At 42.7% G+C, this 12,469-nt stretch overlaps 1 protein-coding gene and 1 long non-coding RNA gene across 2 annotated transcripts; one reads left to right on the top strand and one right to left on the bottom strand.

Moving 5' to 3' along the window:
- Positions 1 to 5,705: 5,705 nt before the first annotated feature.
- Positions 5,706 to 11,725, bottom strand: IGFBP1 (insulin like growth factor binding protein 1). Its single transcript, XM_014876774.2, has 4 exons — positions 11,289 to 11,725; positions 9,485 to 9,663; positions 7,777 to 7,905; positions 5,706 to 6,623 (listed from the first exon to the last, which is right to left on the bottom strand). Exons 1-4 carry the CDS (start codon positions 11,722 to 11,724, stop codon positions 6,486 to 6,488), a joined length of 882 nt encoding a protein of 293 aa, XP_014732260.2. The 5' UTR covers position 11,725; the 3' UTR covers positions 5,706 to 6,485.
- On the top strand, positions 10,567 to 12,469 carry LOC148225255 (uncharacterized). Its single transcript, XR_015804898.1, has 2 exons — positions 10,567 to 11,094; positions 12,212 to 12,469. It is a non-coding gene; the product is annotated as an uncharacterized LOC148225255 (long non-coding RNA).

The following is a 12,469-nucleotide window of genomic DNA, read 5'->3' on the forward strand; positions in this document are numbered from 1 at the left end:
TAGCAATGGCTTCATCTGCAAGCATGCAGAATAGGTTCAAGGCCTTTAGAAGAGAAGTCTTTTGGTATGTCCAGTGGACCTGGATATCTTCTAACTAGAACATTTAGCCATTTGGTTTTGGAGTCTCCATCCTTGGAGATACTCAAAAGCCATCTGGACACTGTCCCAGGCAACCATTCCTTGGTGGCCCTGCTTGAGCAGGGAGGGGTGGACCAGGTCACTTCCAGAGATCCCTTCCAACCTCAACCATCCTTTGAGCCCATGGGCCTGTGAGCCTATCAGTAGCAGTTTAATGTCCCAAGTTCCAGCATGTGAGATTGTGTACATTATGCAGTGTATTGATTGAGAAGATGTTACAACTTTTTTTGACCAAAAGAGAATTCTCTGGTAGAATGACAAGTAGTACACATTTATTGTTCACCAGAAGAAACTTTAGTTTTAAAACTCTGCATTTTATTTACTCCTTCCAGTTCAGATTTTGTGGAAGTAGAAGCATATATACCAGCCTTAGAGAAAATCTCATTGAAAAACTTTTTGCTTTTACCCTGTACATATGCTAAGAAATGCAAATGACTTCAAGGCAGCATGTTGCTGCTGAAAAAAAAAATAGAGACCAGGTGTTAGCAAAAGCAGAGGGTAATGCTGCAAATCTCAGTTTATCCTTGCAGAATTCATATCCTGCTGCTGTATGCATTCTGGCTTTCCACTTCTGCTGACCTATCCAAATTCCTTAAGAGCCTTTCTCTGTCAAGGCTAATTTTATCCCACTGCTCTCTCCATGAGTGGGGATGGAAAGAAAGGTAGCAAGATTCTCTCTGCAGAAGGAAGCTGAAGTTTCATGCAGAAAAAATGCCTAATCTGAAAAGCTCTAAAGAAAACGTCATTGAGAAGGACTGCTTCCCATAGCCATTTGTGGTAATTCCTTCCAAAAGTGGAGTAGTGGAGGGACTTGCTTACAAGAGCCAGTTTGAGAGTGCATTTCCCTCATTCCTTGCAACTGGACAGCAGAGCCTATTTTTGCCTGCTTATGCCATATCGAGAATATTCAAGGTGAAACTTGTTTCCTATGTAATCATGTAATTTGCACTCAGTAAAAAAAACACAACTGAGCTTGGAAACTTGATTATTGTTTAATCAGCAGCAGGGGTGCTGCACACAACCTCCAGCCCTCAGATCCTGCCATGCATTTCTACAGCTGCTATTACCAAGCTACCAGTAATATGTTGCTGATCTTCTTTTTCTGTTTCCTTGCTGGAGCTTAATGGTAAGGGCTCAGCTGCCAAAGCAGCAATAAATAGAAACTGCAGGCAAAGAAAAAATATGAAAGAAGATGATTATTATAGCCACGATTTGCTCTAGGCCTCCACAGACATCTCACACTAAGATGCTTTTCCAAAGAACCTTTAGCATCTCCACATCAGCCTGGTGAACTACAAAGCACTGTCAGTCAGAGAAAGAAAAAATCACCTGTCACCATTTGCATAATTATGCAATTAAAAAATCTCAGTATAGGCACAAATAGGCTGGTCTTTGTTAGCTTATGTCTTGGTTGGAGGAGACAGAGAGCAAGAGGAAGACTGCCTATGCTGTATCAGCATAGCAGAACTGCAGCACAAAGGCTCTGCTAGAAGAGCTGTGTGTGTTGGTCAGGCACTGTCCCTGAAGGAAAAGGTGGCTGGTAACGAAGCAGCAAGGAGTCAAGCATGTGCACAGCCCCTGCCTTCCCCTGTGTGCCCTTGTCTCTGCTGGGCTGCCTGTGCTCCCACTCAAACTTGATAATCCAAGAGAGAGTCTGAAAAGATGAGCATAAACTTTTGTAAAATAAAACAGCCATGATCTGGAACGGGCTAAATTTAAATTTATTCATTTAACCTTACTGCAACGTCCACCTTTGCTCCCACATCTTTCTCATGGGATGCTGCCCCTCTCCCTCCACCCTCACCACAGCTTCCTTGCAGATGAACTTTACTCTGTGGGGGCAGTTGTAAATCAAGGGAGGAGAAAAGGAGGGAAAATAAAACCTTTGTTTGTTGGCAGAACTATCATCAGAGCTATTTTCATTACTCAGAGTGTAAGTGATGGTATGTCTGGGCTCCTGTTTTTTTGGTACTTCCTGGTAATACAGAATGAAGCAGCTGTATTCCCAAAAGATCCTCTCTTTTGTCCCTTCCCACCTTCAACCTAAAAATGACTAGGTAATATAGGGTGGTAGGTCAGTAAGAGGAAAAACACAAAACATAACACCTGTCTTCAGTGCAGCCTGGGGAGACTGTTTAGGCTAGTGGTTTATCAGTGCAGTGATAGCCGAGGAAAAGTAGACCAACTCCAAAATTGTTGTCTAAAGATACATATAGAACTTGACCAATCAATTTGCAGCATAATCAGAGAGTCTAGCTTGGAGTGATTAGTTTGGATCCTTTTTTTTTTAAAGGTATTTTTTCTTTATTATTTTGAGATGATGATGATGATGATGATGATGATGATGATGATGATGATTAGTTAAGCAGGCATTAGACATTGGTGTTGTTCTGCAATAGCAAAGCAATGATGTGTGTAGAAACATACCATAATTCTGAAAAGTCAGTGCTGATAGACTGCTGGTAAGCACAAGCATCTTTCTTTCTGACTTTGCAAGAAAAAAAGGCTCTGTTTTAGCTTTTTTTTAGGGTTCCCTTGTAATATCTAGTGCTATGAGACCTGAGACCTTTCCAGAAATGCAGTAAATCCTGTGACAAGTCTCTGCCATGGGCCACTGCTTTTCAGCCCACTTTTCTTCTCCCTGAGGAAAGAAAGCTATATATGATGCATTTTCAGTTTACCTTTAAATTTTTTTTCTGTGTTTAAGACTCACATTAACAAGTGCAAGATCAAAGGAATATGTTTGTTTGTAAAGTAAAAGGCTAAGTTTTCATGAGCTTAATATCTAATTACATTTTGGACTGGGTCTGCAGGACGTTGTTCCCTGACTAAGTTCTTCTTTTCCAAAGCACGTGTTCTTATGGTAGAAAAGTAACAGAGGTGCTGATGAGCTTTCAGTGTTAGGGTTGCCTGCCCTTTGCCACCATTTTCTTTCTCTCCTCTTTTCTCTCCCTTCACTTTCTGCCAGCTCTAGCTAACACAAATGTGTCTCTGCTATACACCAAAGCAATGAGCAGAACTGACTCAGTATGAGCAAAGCCCAGCACCAGGTGATTTTTGGTTGCCTTTGGACAGCTTTAGGGGAAACGATGGGTAGAAAATGAAGTGCAGAGGGCAGTGACCTCATTTCTGTGCTATGAGCATTTTGCAGCTGGCAGTGGGCCATGGGCAGGAGGAGGCAGGCTGGAAAAAAACCCTGCTGCAGCAAACCTGGCAGGGTTTTGGCAGGAAGAAGCACAAACTGGGTAGGTAGGGTTCTCAGATGACATGAACCAAACATCTCAGATGCTCATCTAAGACCTTCCCACCAATTAATTTCTTTTTTGGTAAAGCAGGAGGAATGCAAGTGAAAATGAAAGGAGGGAGCTGAGAAAATAAGGATCAATACATCTCCTTTACACATCCAGCTACACACCAGGTGACCTGAGCTGCTGAGTATCCTGTGGCACTTTCCTTGTTTGCCCACTCATTTCCACGAGGCTTGGCTTGCTGGCACAGGAGGAACCATTGTGGCAGGCACACACTGAAGCTAGAACTGCCAGCTGAGAAAAAAGAAAAGAAAAAAGAAAAGAAAAGAAAAGAAAAGAAAAGAAAAGAAAAGAAAAGAAAAGAAAAGAAAAGAAAAGAAAAGAAAAGCCCAAGAAAACAATAACAAAAAAGAAATATCCCCAGAAAACAAAAAAAACCAAAAAACAATGAAAACCCAAAAAAAAACAAACCACCAAAACAACAAAACCAAAGTGCTCCACAAACAGAAAAAAAAAACCAACCAAAAACAAAAACAAAAACTGAAGACCTTTAATTTTTCATCATGATGCTTGAGGCTGATCATAACAATTAGGACAAAGCAAGGTGTGTGTCATCTATGGTGTAAATGTAGTCCAAATTCCCAGCAGCATTTTTATAGGGCAGATAAAATTTGCTTGTTTTGCCTCCTTGCATTAGTCCTAATCCCAGTATACAGAAGAGTCTGGTCCAGACAGCTCATCCCAGAGCAGCTGAGCAGATGTCTGTCCTGGTGAGTCCTGGCAAGATGTCATAGGAGGCCAGATTGCAGATAAGGAGGCACTCCTACCCTGCCACTTCCAGTGGGAAGTAAGGGGAAAGTAACTTCTGTTTCTGGTACTTGACAATTAGAGGAAAGAGTATCTCCTAAACCACTGTGCCTACTGAAAACTTCAATTTCTTGTAGCTAGGATGGGAACCTTCCACCCTGCAAAACATTGGAAGTAGCTGTCCACTGGATTGCTATTCTGCAAATAGACTATTACATAAACTATGAATGTTTTCCCATATATATATAATTAACCCAACAAAAAGAATAATTTTCTGCTCTTTAGAGATAAACCTTTACACGAGGTCAATGGGGTGAGTGCAGTCAGAGTAATCTAAAGAGTGTGCTGTAGGTGTGAGACCATGATTTTCCCTCCTGTTTTCACCATTTTCCCTTGGCAATGCCATGATAATTGTTCAGTGCTGGGTAGACTCCCTGAAAAGGACTCCAAAACTTGCTGCTTCTTCATTATTTTGGTACAATGACTGCCAAGCATGTGGATATAGTGAATGTGGTGCGGTAACACAGTTTTAACCAGGCCTCACAGTAGCAAATTACAGAGATGTTAGACATTAGTTACTTACAATACCAATACCATCGACTGTTTTTTTGCAGTGCTTTCCTTGGGAAGATCTCAAAAAACTTCACAAAGGAGGTCAGTAGTGTATCCATACTTTTAAATCTAGAGCAGTTCAATAGACCCCCATCGGATTGGCAGACATTGATGTGCAGATACAGCCACCACAGTCAGCAAGAAACGTGACAGCAGTTTCAACAAGCAGCTTACCTCTCCCATTTAAAACTTAAAGTGTGTGCCAACAAACAGCAGGAGGATTTTAGGCTTTATTTTAGAAAAAGAAGACTTCTGCCAGACTCTTAGAAAATGTTATCACTTTCCTCCCCAACTGTTTTCATAGGAAGGGTTGGTGCAGACTGTTTTCACCTGTGGGACTTGCTTACTCCCACACCAGTTTCTCCATGGACAAAATCAGCTTGAAGCCAGAAGGGCAGTCACTTTCATTCCCTTTTTCTCTGCAATCACTAAGTCAAAGGAACATGTAGGGGAGGGAAATGGACCATATCCCACACCAAGAGTACCCTCTTCTCTGTTTTCAGGGAAAAGTGTAAGGCTGGGTTTTTCCCAGCCTCCTTTTTATAACCTCTGACTTTCTGTGCAGGAAATTACTCTTTCTAGTCTTGATCTTATCTTGTAAATGTACTAATGCTGCTGCCTTGGGCTTTTGAGTGGAGAAAGGCATCTAGATTTCCTATCCAGGAAATCTTTTAATAACTTGCCTTGGAGGCTGCTATTTTGCCCAAGGCAGAGGCTTGCACGGCACAGCTAGGACTGGAGAGGACAGGACTAGGGGAATGGGGCAGGGACACCAAAAGAAGGAAACTCATTGAAGGTAAAAGGAGTGTGGCATTCAGGAGGCAGATTTGCAAGACTTTTGCCTGTTTTCCACTTAGGTCAGACTGTTGAAGGGAAACAAGCAGAAAACAAGAGACAAGGGCAGAGCAGAAGACTTTTAATAGTCTTTTTAATAATATTGTCAACATTGTGAATGATTTACACCTGTCAAAGGTGGTGCAGAATATCGTATTGTGTTTTACCATTTATCCAGTGCATATGTTTAAAAAATAGATACAAACACTGTCTCCCATCAGGAGCTTCAGTACGGATTTGTTCTTTTTTAAGAAACAGCTTGGCATTGAAACAGAGGTGCAAAAGTAACATAATATGTTCACAAAACAGGTTTTAAATAAGTGTCTAAGCATGCTTTCTACTGAAATCTATTTTTTAAAAATCAGTTTTACATCTATAAATACGTAGTACAAAAATGCAAGTTTACAAGCCATTTTTCCCAACAGTTATGCCATTTGAAGTCTTAAGTTGCAACATTTCTCCAACATGATGCATATATTTAAGCGCAATAATATTAAGTATTTAAATATAAAGTTATGAAGTGTTTGAGAATATAAATTAGTAACAACACATAGAGACAAAAATACATGCAGTGCGAAATAAATAATTCATCAGCTTTACATATGAGGTTATATATAATATTATACAAACAAAATATACAAGATTATAGGATTTGATCTTGCAGTCGCTCACATTTGTCACTTCAACATGTAGGCAATCTCAGTGCAGTAAAAATGTTGCTTTATGGGGTTACTCATACACTCAAAATCAGGTGCACAAGACTACCTTAGTGAAATGGCTCCTGATTGGAATGGTTCCTGCCTATAACAGGCCCAACAGCAAACTTGGTGTGAAAAACTTTGGAGTTTAGTTTTTTTCTTGTGAGCTGAGATACTGTTGGCATTCTGGGTCTCCTTTAATTTCTGGAGATCCAGGAATTCTTCTGCCATTTTTTGGATAGACACACCAGCATTCAGCAGATTCTCCATCCAGTAAAGTTTCACACTAGAATATTATTATAAAAAAAAATCACAATAAGTAACTGTAAGATTACCTGTGAGGTACTGCCAAGAGAGGTGTTGGACAGAATTAGGATCAGAAGGTGGGGACCTGCCATGCACAGTCTTGCTTTGAATGCAGTGGTCTGCAGAGCCTCTAAGCAACACATTTGTTTAGGGAACCAAGACCTAAGCTCAGCTATTGCAAGAGCAACTTCAGATTTAAGACTGTCCAGTCCTTGGTAAACAGCAGTAGAAAACAGCAATATCATCCTGTGCCAGTGTGAGAAATGGAAGGATGGCAGAATATACAATCTCATAGAGTGAGAGCAGTGATTGAATTTTCTTTCTCTTCACACAAGGAGACAAATAAGGTGGTATGTTTTGTTGTGTTTTTTTTTCTTAGGGAGGTGCTTAAACAGGTTTCTGTTTGTGCTTGATTAGATCCCAGGTCACAGTGTTTGTGAGTCACACCGTGATGCCATGCCCAAAACCGAGGAGTCTTGGTGACACAGATTTATGCAGACCTACTAAATCTGTGTGCATGACCTGTGGTTACAGGGTGTGGCTTGAGGTTTAGAGCTTTAGTTTTGCAGATTACTCTCACTGTAACTAGCAATCGATTTTTTCGAGGGTATAATGGAAATGAGCAAATAACCTAATCCACAGGCAGCACAAATCAGTATTTTTGTTAGGTTTTCAGAAGGTTAATTTTGCTCCAAAGAGTTTTTTTTTTTCACTGCCTATGTAGGTTTTCCACTTCCTGTGAGCTGAGAGCCCAATTTTTACACAGTGATTATTATATATTTAATGGGTTTTGGCAGGTAGTATGGCAGATATTATGAAATAATGTGAACTGGATGTATGCTAATAAATCAAGTACATGGGAGCAGACAGGGTTAAAGTATTTTGGAAAAGGCTTTGAGTGCACTTGTTCTGTGGAGGGAAAAGACTCCTGCCTCTACTGCTGATAGCCAACAGAATGCAGCTCACCTTGAAGAGAAGGATGAACCAACTATCTGCTCTCACTACTAAGTATCTCTGCTTTCACAACCTGCTGCAAACTTGTGAGTTTGGGAGCACAGGGCTGTGAAAGGTTTGGCTGTATCAGGCTAGTCGCAGCACTGCTGATAGCAGAGAGAAGGGAAAAAGGCACGCACCTGTTTGCTGTGGTAAAATCCATTCTTGTTGCAGTTGGGCAAGTAAAATTTGTAAATCTCCCCTCTGCTTCTCTGCTGAGCCTTCACCAATTTATACAGGGCTCTGTAGAGCTCCTTCTGACAAGGACCCTGCAAGAATACCAGGATAGTGAATACCAAAATCATAAGGAAATCAGCTACACAAAAGGTGATCAGAATACAGACATCAAAAAGCTGAAAATACTTATTAGGTATACAGTCTACACCAGACTGTTTTGCATACAGCTTTTCTTCTTTCAGTAGGAACACTGCCAGAAAACTCTGCTGTTGCATTCAGACCTTTGTTTTTATTCTTTAAGGTTTTTTTCTGTTCTCAGAAACATGGGGATTTTAGTCCTTTAATTGCCACTCAAGAAAATTTAACCTGTACTGAGTAAACACATTACTGCTCAGAGGATACAATCTCTCCTGTTATGGGTAGATGGAAGTTAGAAAACTGGTACGTGAGATTGGTCACGTTTTCCAGGTTGCCATGGCCTTGTGCTCTGTTGATATATGGAGGATAGGTGCAGGACATATATAGATGGTGCAAGAACAAACATCTGAATGTTTGTTATCTTTTGTACAGGACAGAACCGTTGCCAAAGCAACATGGAGCCATTCTGTAGCTCTGGAACCAAACCCCGAAGTTCTTGGAACTGGGAATGAAGAACTGTTTGCAATATTCACTGTTTTCACAATTTGCTGGCTCTCTTTTTCAGTCACAATTTCTGTACATCAAAAGAACCTAACATGTTTGAATCAGTACAAGAAAGGAAAAGTGACTGAACAAATATTTCCAGTTTTGAGTGAAAACATAACCTCTGCTTTTGCAAAACCTCCCCATGTTAGACCCTCACATAAGCTGTCATATTCCAGTCTGTAGCTCTGGGTGAGAAAAGCAGAAGGCTTAAAAATCAGAACTGCAGTGAACAAATAACAGTTCAAACTAAATCAGTGATTAAATCCTGTTCTGGATATGGAATGAGGCAGGGTGGTGATTAGTATATTTTTTTCTTTTTCTTTTCCTTTTTGTCAGTGACCACTATGAAGCCAGGCTTCTGTGCTGCCCGACTAACCCACTCCATAACTGAGGGTGCTGCAGCCTGGGACCGGTCTAACCGTGGTTCTCTGGTGCCCTCAAGTGGAACACAAACCGGCTTGCAAAGGCCCTACGGTACCCTCATTACCCACTAGGATTTTGCAGTGTCGAACCCCACTTTAATCGTTGAACTTTTTGTCTTTCTACATGAATGTACTTCATAGTGTTTCCTTGTGATCAGAGGGAATCACATTTTGTCTTGCACTGGTGTTTCATCAATAACTACATGGAAGGACTCCCTTTTATTTCTCTCTGTGTTGGACCAGTGACAAATGCCTTTTCTTAACTGAACCAAAAAAGGAGTCCAAGAATTTAATAAAGCTTCCTGTAAATTAAGGAGCCAGGTTATAATCTGATTGTAAATATGGTGAAACATTCAGCCTCTGCATGAAGTCTGTGTAAGAATACCTGATGCATGTCTGTTATTATTGCTCCAGATGTTCTGTCTGTTCCTCAAGCACCTGATGAGCACATTCCAAAAGTTGGTTTGCCAGCTACCCAAAATGCTGACATCTCAATGTTGCTGCTAGAATTTTTTTGCAAGGCTCTACTGAAATGGTGTCTGAAAGTTTTACAAAGAAAACCCACCTTCTCTTTCAATTTCTTGAGTTCAGATATTCTCTTTGCTTTCATGTTTTCATAGGCAGTGATGGAATTCCAGGGAATGGACTTATCCTGGCCTATGGGAAACATCAACTGATAGTTCAGCAGCTGATCCTGTGTTACTTCAGTGCTTTCCAAAGGCATATCATCAGGTTCTATAGAATCTGGAAATGAATGATATAAAGGTGAACATCTTCAGTGAAATTTTGCATTTATTTCTCAAAGTTTAAAAAGGTAAAAAGATCAGCCAAAAGAAAGAAAAAAAAAAAGTAATGTATAAGACAGATCCATTACAGTAGATCCTGCAGGAATAAATTACATGTGCAGCATGGCAAATTATAGTTTGGTAATAAACTCATAGTAGGGCTTAGCAGCTATTCTCTAACAAATTGGTTATTTTATGATCCTTCAAAATTACTTGAATCCCAAAGATGAAGCTGCAGCCAGTCTGCTAGACGTGAAAAAAATTTTCTTGACTATGGTGCGTTGTAGAAACTTGGCTAAATAAGAAAAGAGTGAAATTAAACTAGTAATGAATTTAGATTTTTGTCAGCATGATGTATTTCTGGTTTTATCCATAAGAGGAAATGGTCAAGACCTCATCCCATGGTATCCTGTACTTTGTTCTTGCCTCATAAATAAAAAGGGTAGCAATTCACAGGAACCAGAAGCAGCTCATGCTGGCCTGCAGTAGACCAAATAGCAAAGGACTGGCAGAAAATATTCAGTTCTGCCTGGTAGTGGCCTTCATGCCAGTGCCTAAATCAGCATGTGTGAACTCTTCCACTGAAAGCAACAGAAGCTCTTTGCAACTGCATGCGGTTCATCATAGGATGAATTTTTTTATGTTTCTAAATTACTTGCTGGGTCAAGGCTGTAAACAGGCAATGGACTAAAAAACACCCTTTGGCAATGTTCAAGAAAAAATGAAAATGATAAATTGAGGAAGGAAAGAAAGGAAGAAAGAAAGGAAGGAAGGAACGAAGCAAGCAAACTCTGGAAAGAATCAAATCAAATCGAATGCAGGTAGCTTAAATACTCGGCTTAATCACTGTTCTCTGCCTTCCCCACTCTCTCAAGTACAAGAGAAACTCCTCTTAATTCTACTAATGGCTATTGTTATTTCGAGACAATGATGATTATTTTTGCAATGCTACTGAGTTACCTTAATCACCACTTCATGGATGTAGCAGTAGTGATGATGAAAATAATAATAAAAATAGTAATAATAATAAATGGAAAAATAACGATGTAACACTGAAGAAAAATTCCAGCCCATGATATAGTCTGAGGTGCTTGCTATCACTCCACTACTCCGGGTACATTTTATTCCTGAAATGAACTCAAGCACAAAGCCTTTTCATTCTCCGTTACGACTTGTAGAGATGGACATAACCAAAGCCTATAAAACATTTGTCCTACTCCGGCTACTGTCTACTACTAAAGAAAAAACTCTCTGCAGCCTCCCAGATTGTAGTTATTCTGCACTGCCCCATCACTGTGCTTTAGGCTTTTCGTGCTTTCAGGCTGTAGCGTACCAGCTTGTTGCTGGAACATCTTAGGCCCGGCACGGGGATGCACCTCACTTGGAACGGGTCAGAGCACGTTTCCCTGGAAAGCGCATTCCAAGCCTCCCTATTTTTCAGACGCCTACCTAACTTGTCTCGCTGTTCCCCTCTCCTGGCTCCCAGAGCCCGCATCCCTCCCGCCCATCCCGCCGCTGTCCCCGGCGAGGGCTGTGCCGCAGCTCCCGGCCCGGCCCGGCAGCGGGGCGGCGATGGCGCGGTACCTGCCGGCTCTTCCGTGCGCATCCCTCCGGCCTCGCTGGCGGGCAAGCAGGTCCCGTGGCCCTGGATGAGGGCGGAGAGGGGCCGGGGCTCCCCGGCGGGGACGTGGCAGCGGAGCCCCAGGCGGCAGCGGGCGGTGTAGACCCCGCAGGGCTGTCCCGGCCCGAGGGCGCAGGTCTGGCAGCAGCCGCAGCCGGGCTGCCGGGCGGGCTCCGGGCAGTCGGGCGGGACGGGCGGGCACAGGGCGAGCCTCTCCGCGGTGCAGGGGGCGCAGAGCACGGGCTGAGAGCCGCGGGCCGGCCCCGGCAGCGGCAGCAGCAGCGGCAGCAGCGGGAGCAGCAGCCGGGCCGGGAGGCAGCCCCGCGGTGCACTCATGCCGCTGAGCAGGGCCCCGGCGAGCGCAGCTCGGCGGCCTGCGGAGCAGGAGGCACTTCGCATACATTCGGCTTGCCCGGGCCATTTATACAGTGCTTGGCCTGGGCATTAATCTTTAACCCCGAGTTAACTATTATCTGAGCAGGAGGGCCGGAGAAGCATCGCTTCACTGGCAGTTCAAGTCCCTGGCCACTCTTCCCCTCCCCTTTCACTTTCCCCCTTTATCTATTTTCTTTCCTCCAGACATGCAGGAATGCTTTTATTCCCTCACTCCCACCTCTTGCCCCAACACAGTTAACAAGGAAAAATGTGGCGGGGGCTGGAGACAAAATTGGCAGAAGGGAATGGATGAGTGGGGGCTATCCCCTCCCCTTTTGCATGTCACAAATGTCTCCTGTTCTTGACTTTTCATAAAGATGTAAATGTTCAAAAAACAAGGGGAGGGGAGAGGGGAGGAGGGAAATCCCATTGAAACTGAAGCAACTGAATACATATTTCCACAGCAACAAATGCAACAAACCCTTGTTTAATTTTCGTCATGTGTCTGCAGGTTAGGAGTACACTGGCATGCCGGAGAGGAGGCCTCCAGGGCAATAAAGCCATCAGGATCCTGTAGCTACTGCACACATGCACGTACGAGTCCTTGCATTCACCTCCGGCAGCGGCTGCGCAGCTGAAGCGGGAGCTCCTGTGCCCGGGCTCGGCTTTGCTGCTGCTCCCGGGGTGGGAGGAGGATCAGTCCTCAAAACATGCACTTCAGGGAAACCAGTATTTGTCAAACAGTTCAAAAATAAACGAGATACCCGCT

Source organism: Sturnus vulgaris, chromosome 1, assembly GCF_052056855.1.
Source record: "Sturnus vulgaris isolate bStuVul1 chromosome 1, bStuVul1.hap1, whole genome shotgun sequence".
NCBI classification, from domain to species: domain Eukaryota; kingdom Metazoa; phylum Chordata; class Aves; order Passeriformes; family Sturnidae; genus Sturnus; species Sturnus vulgaris.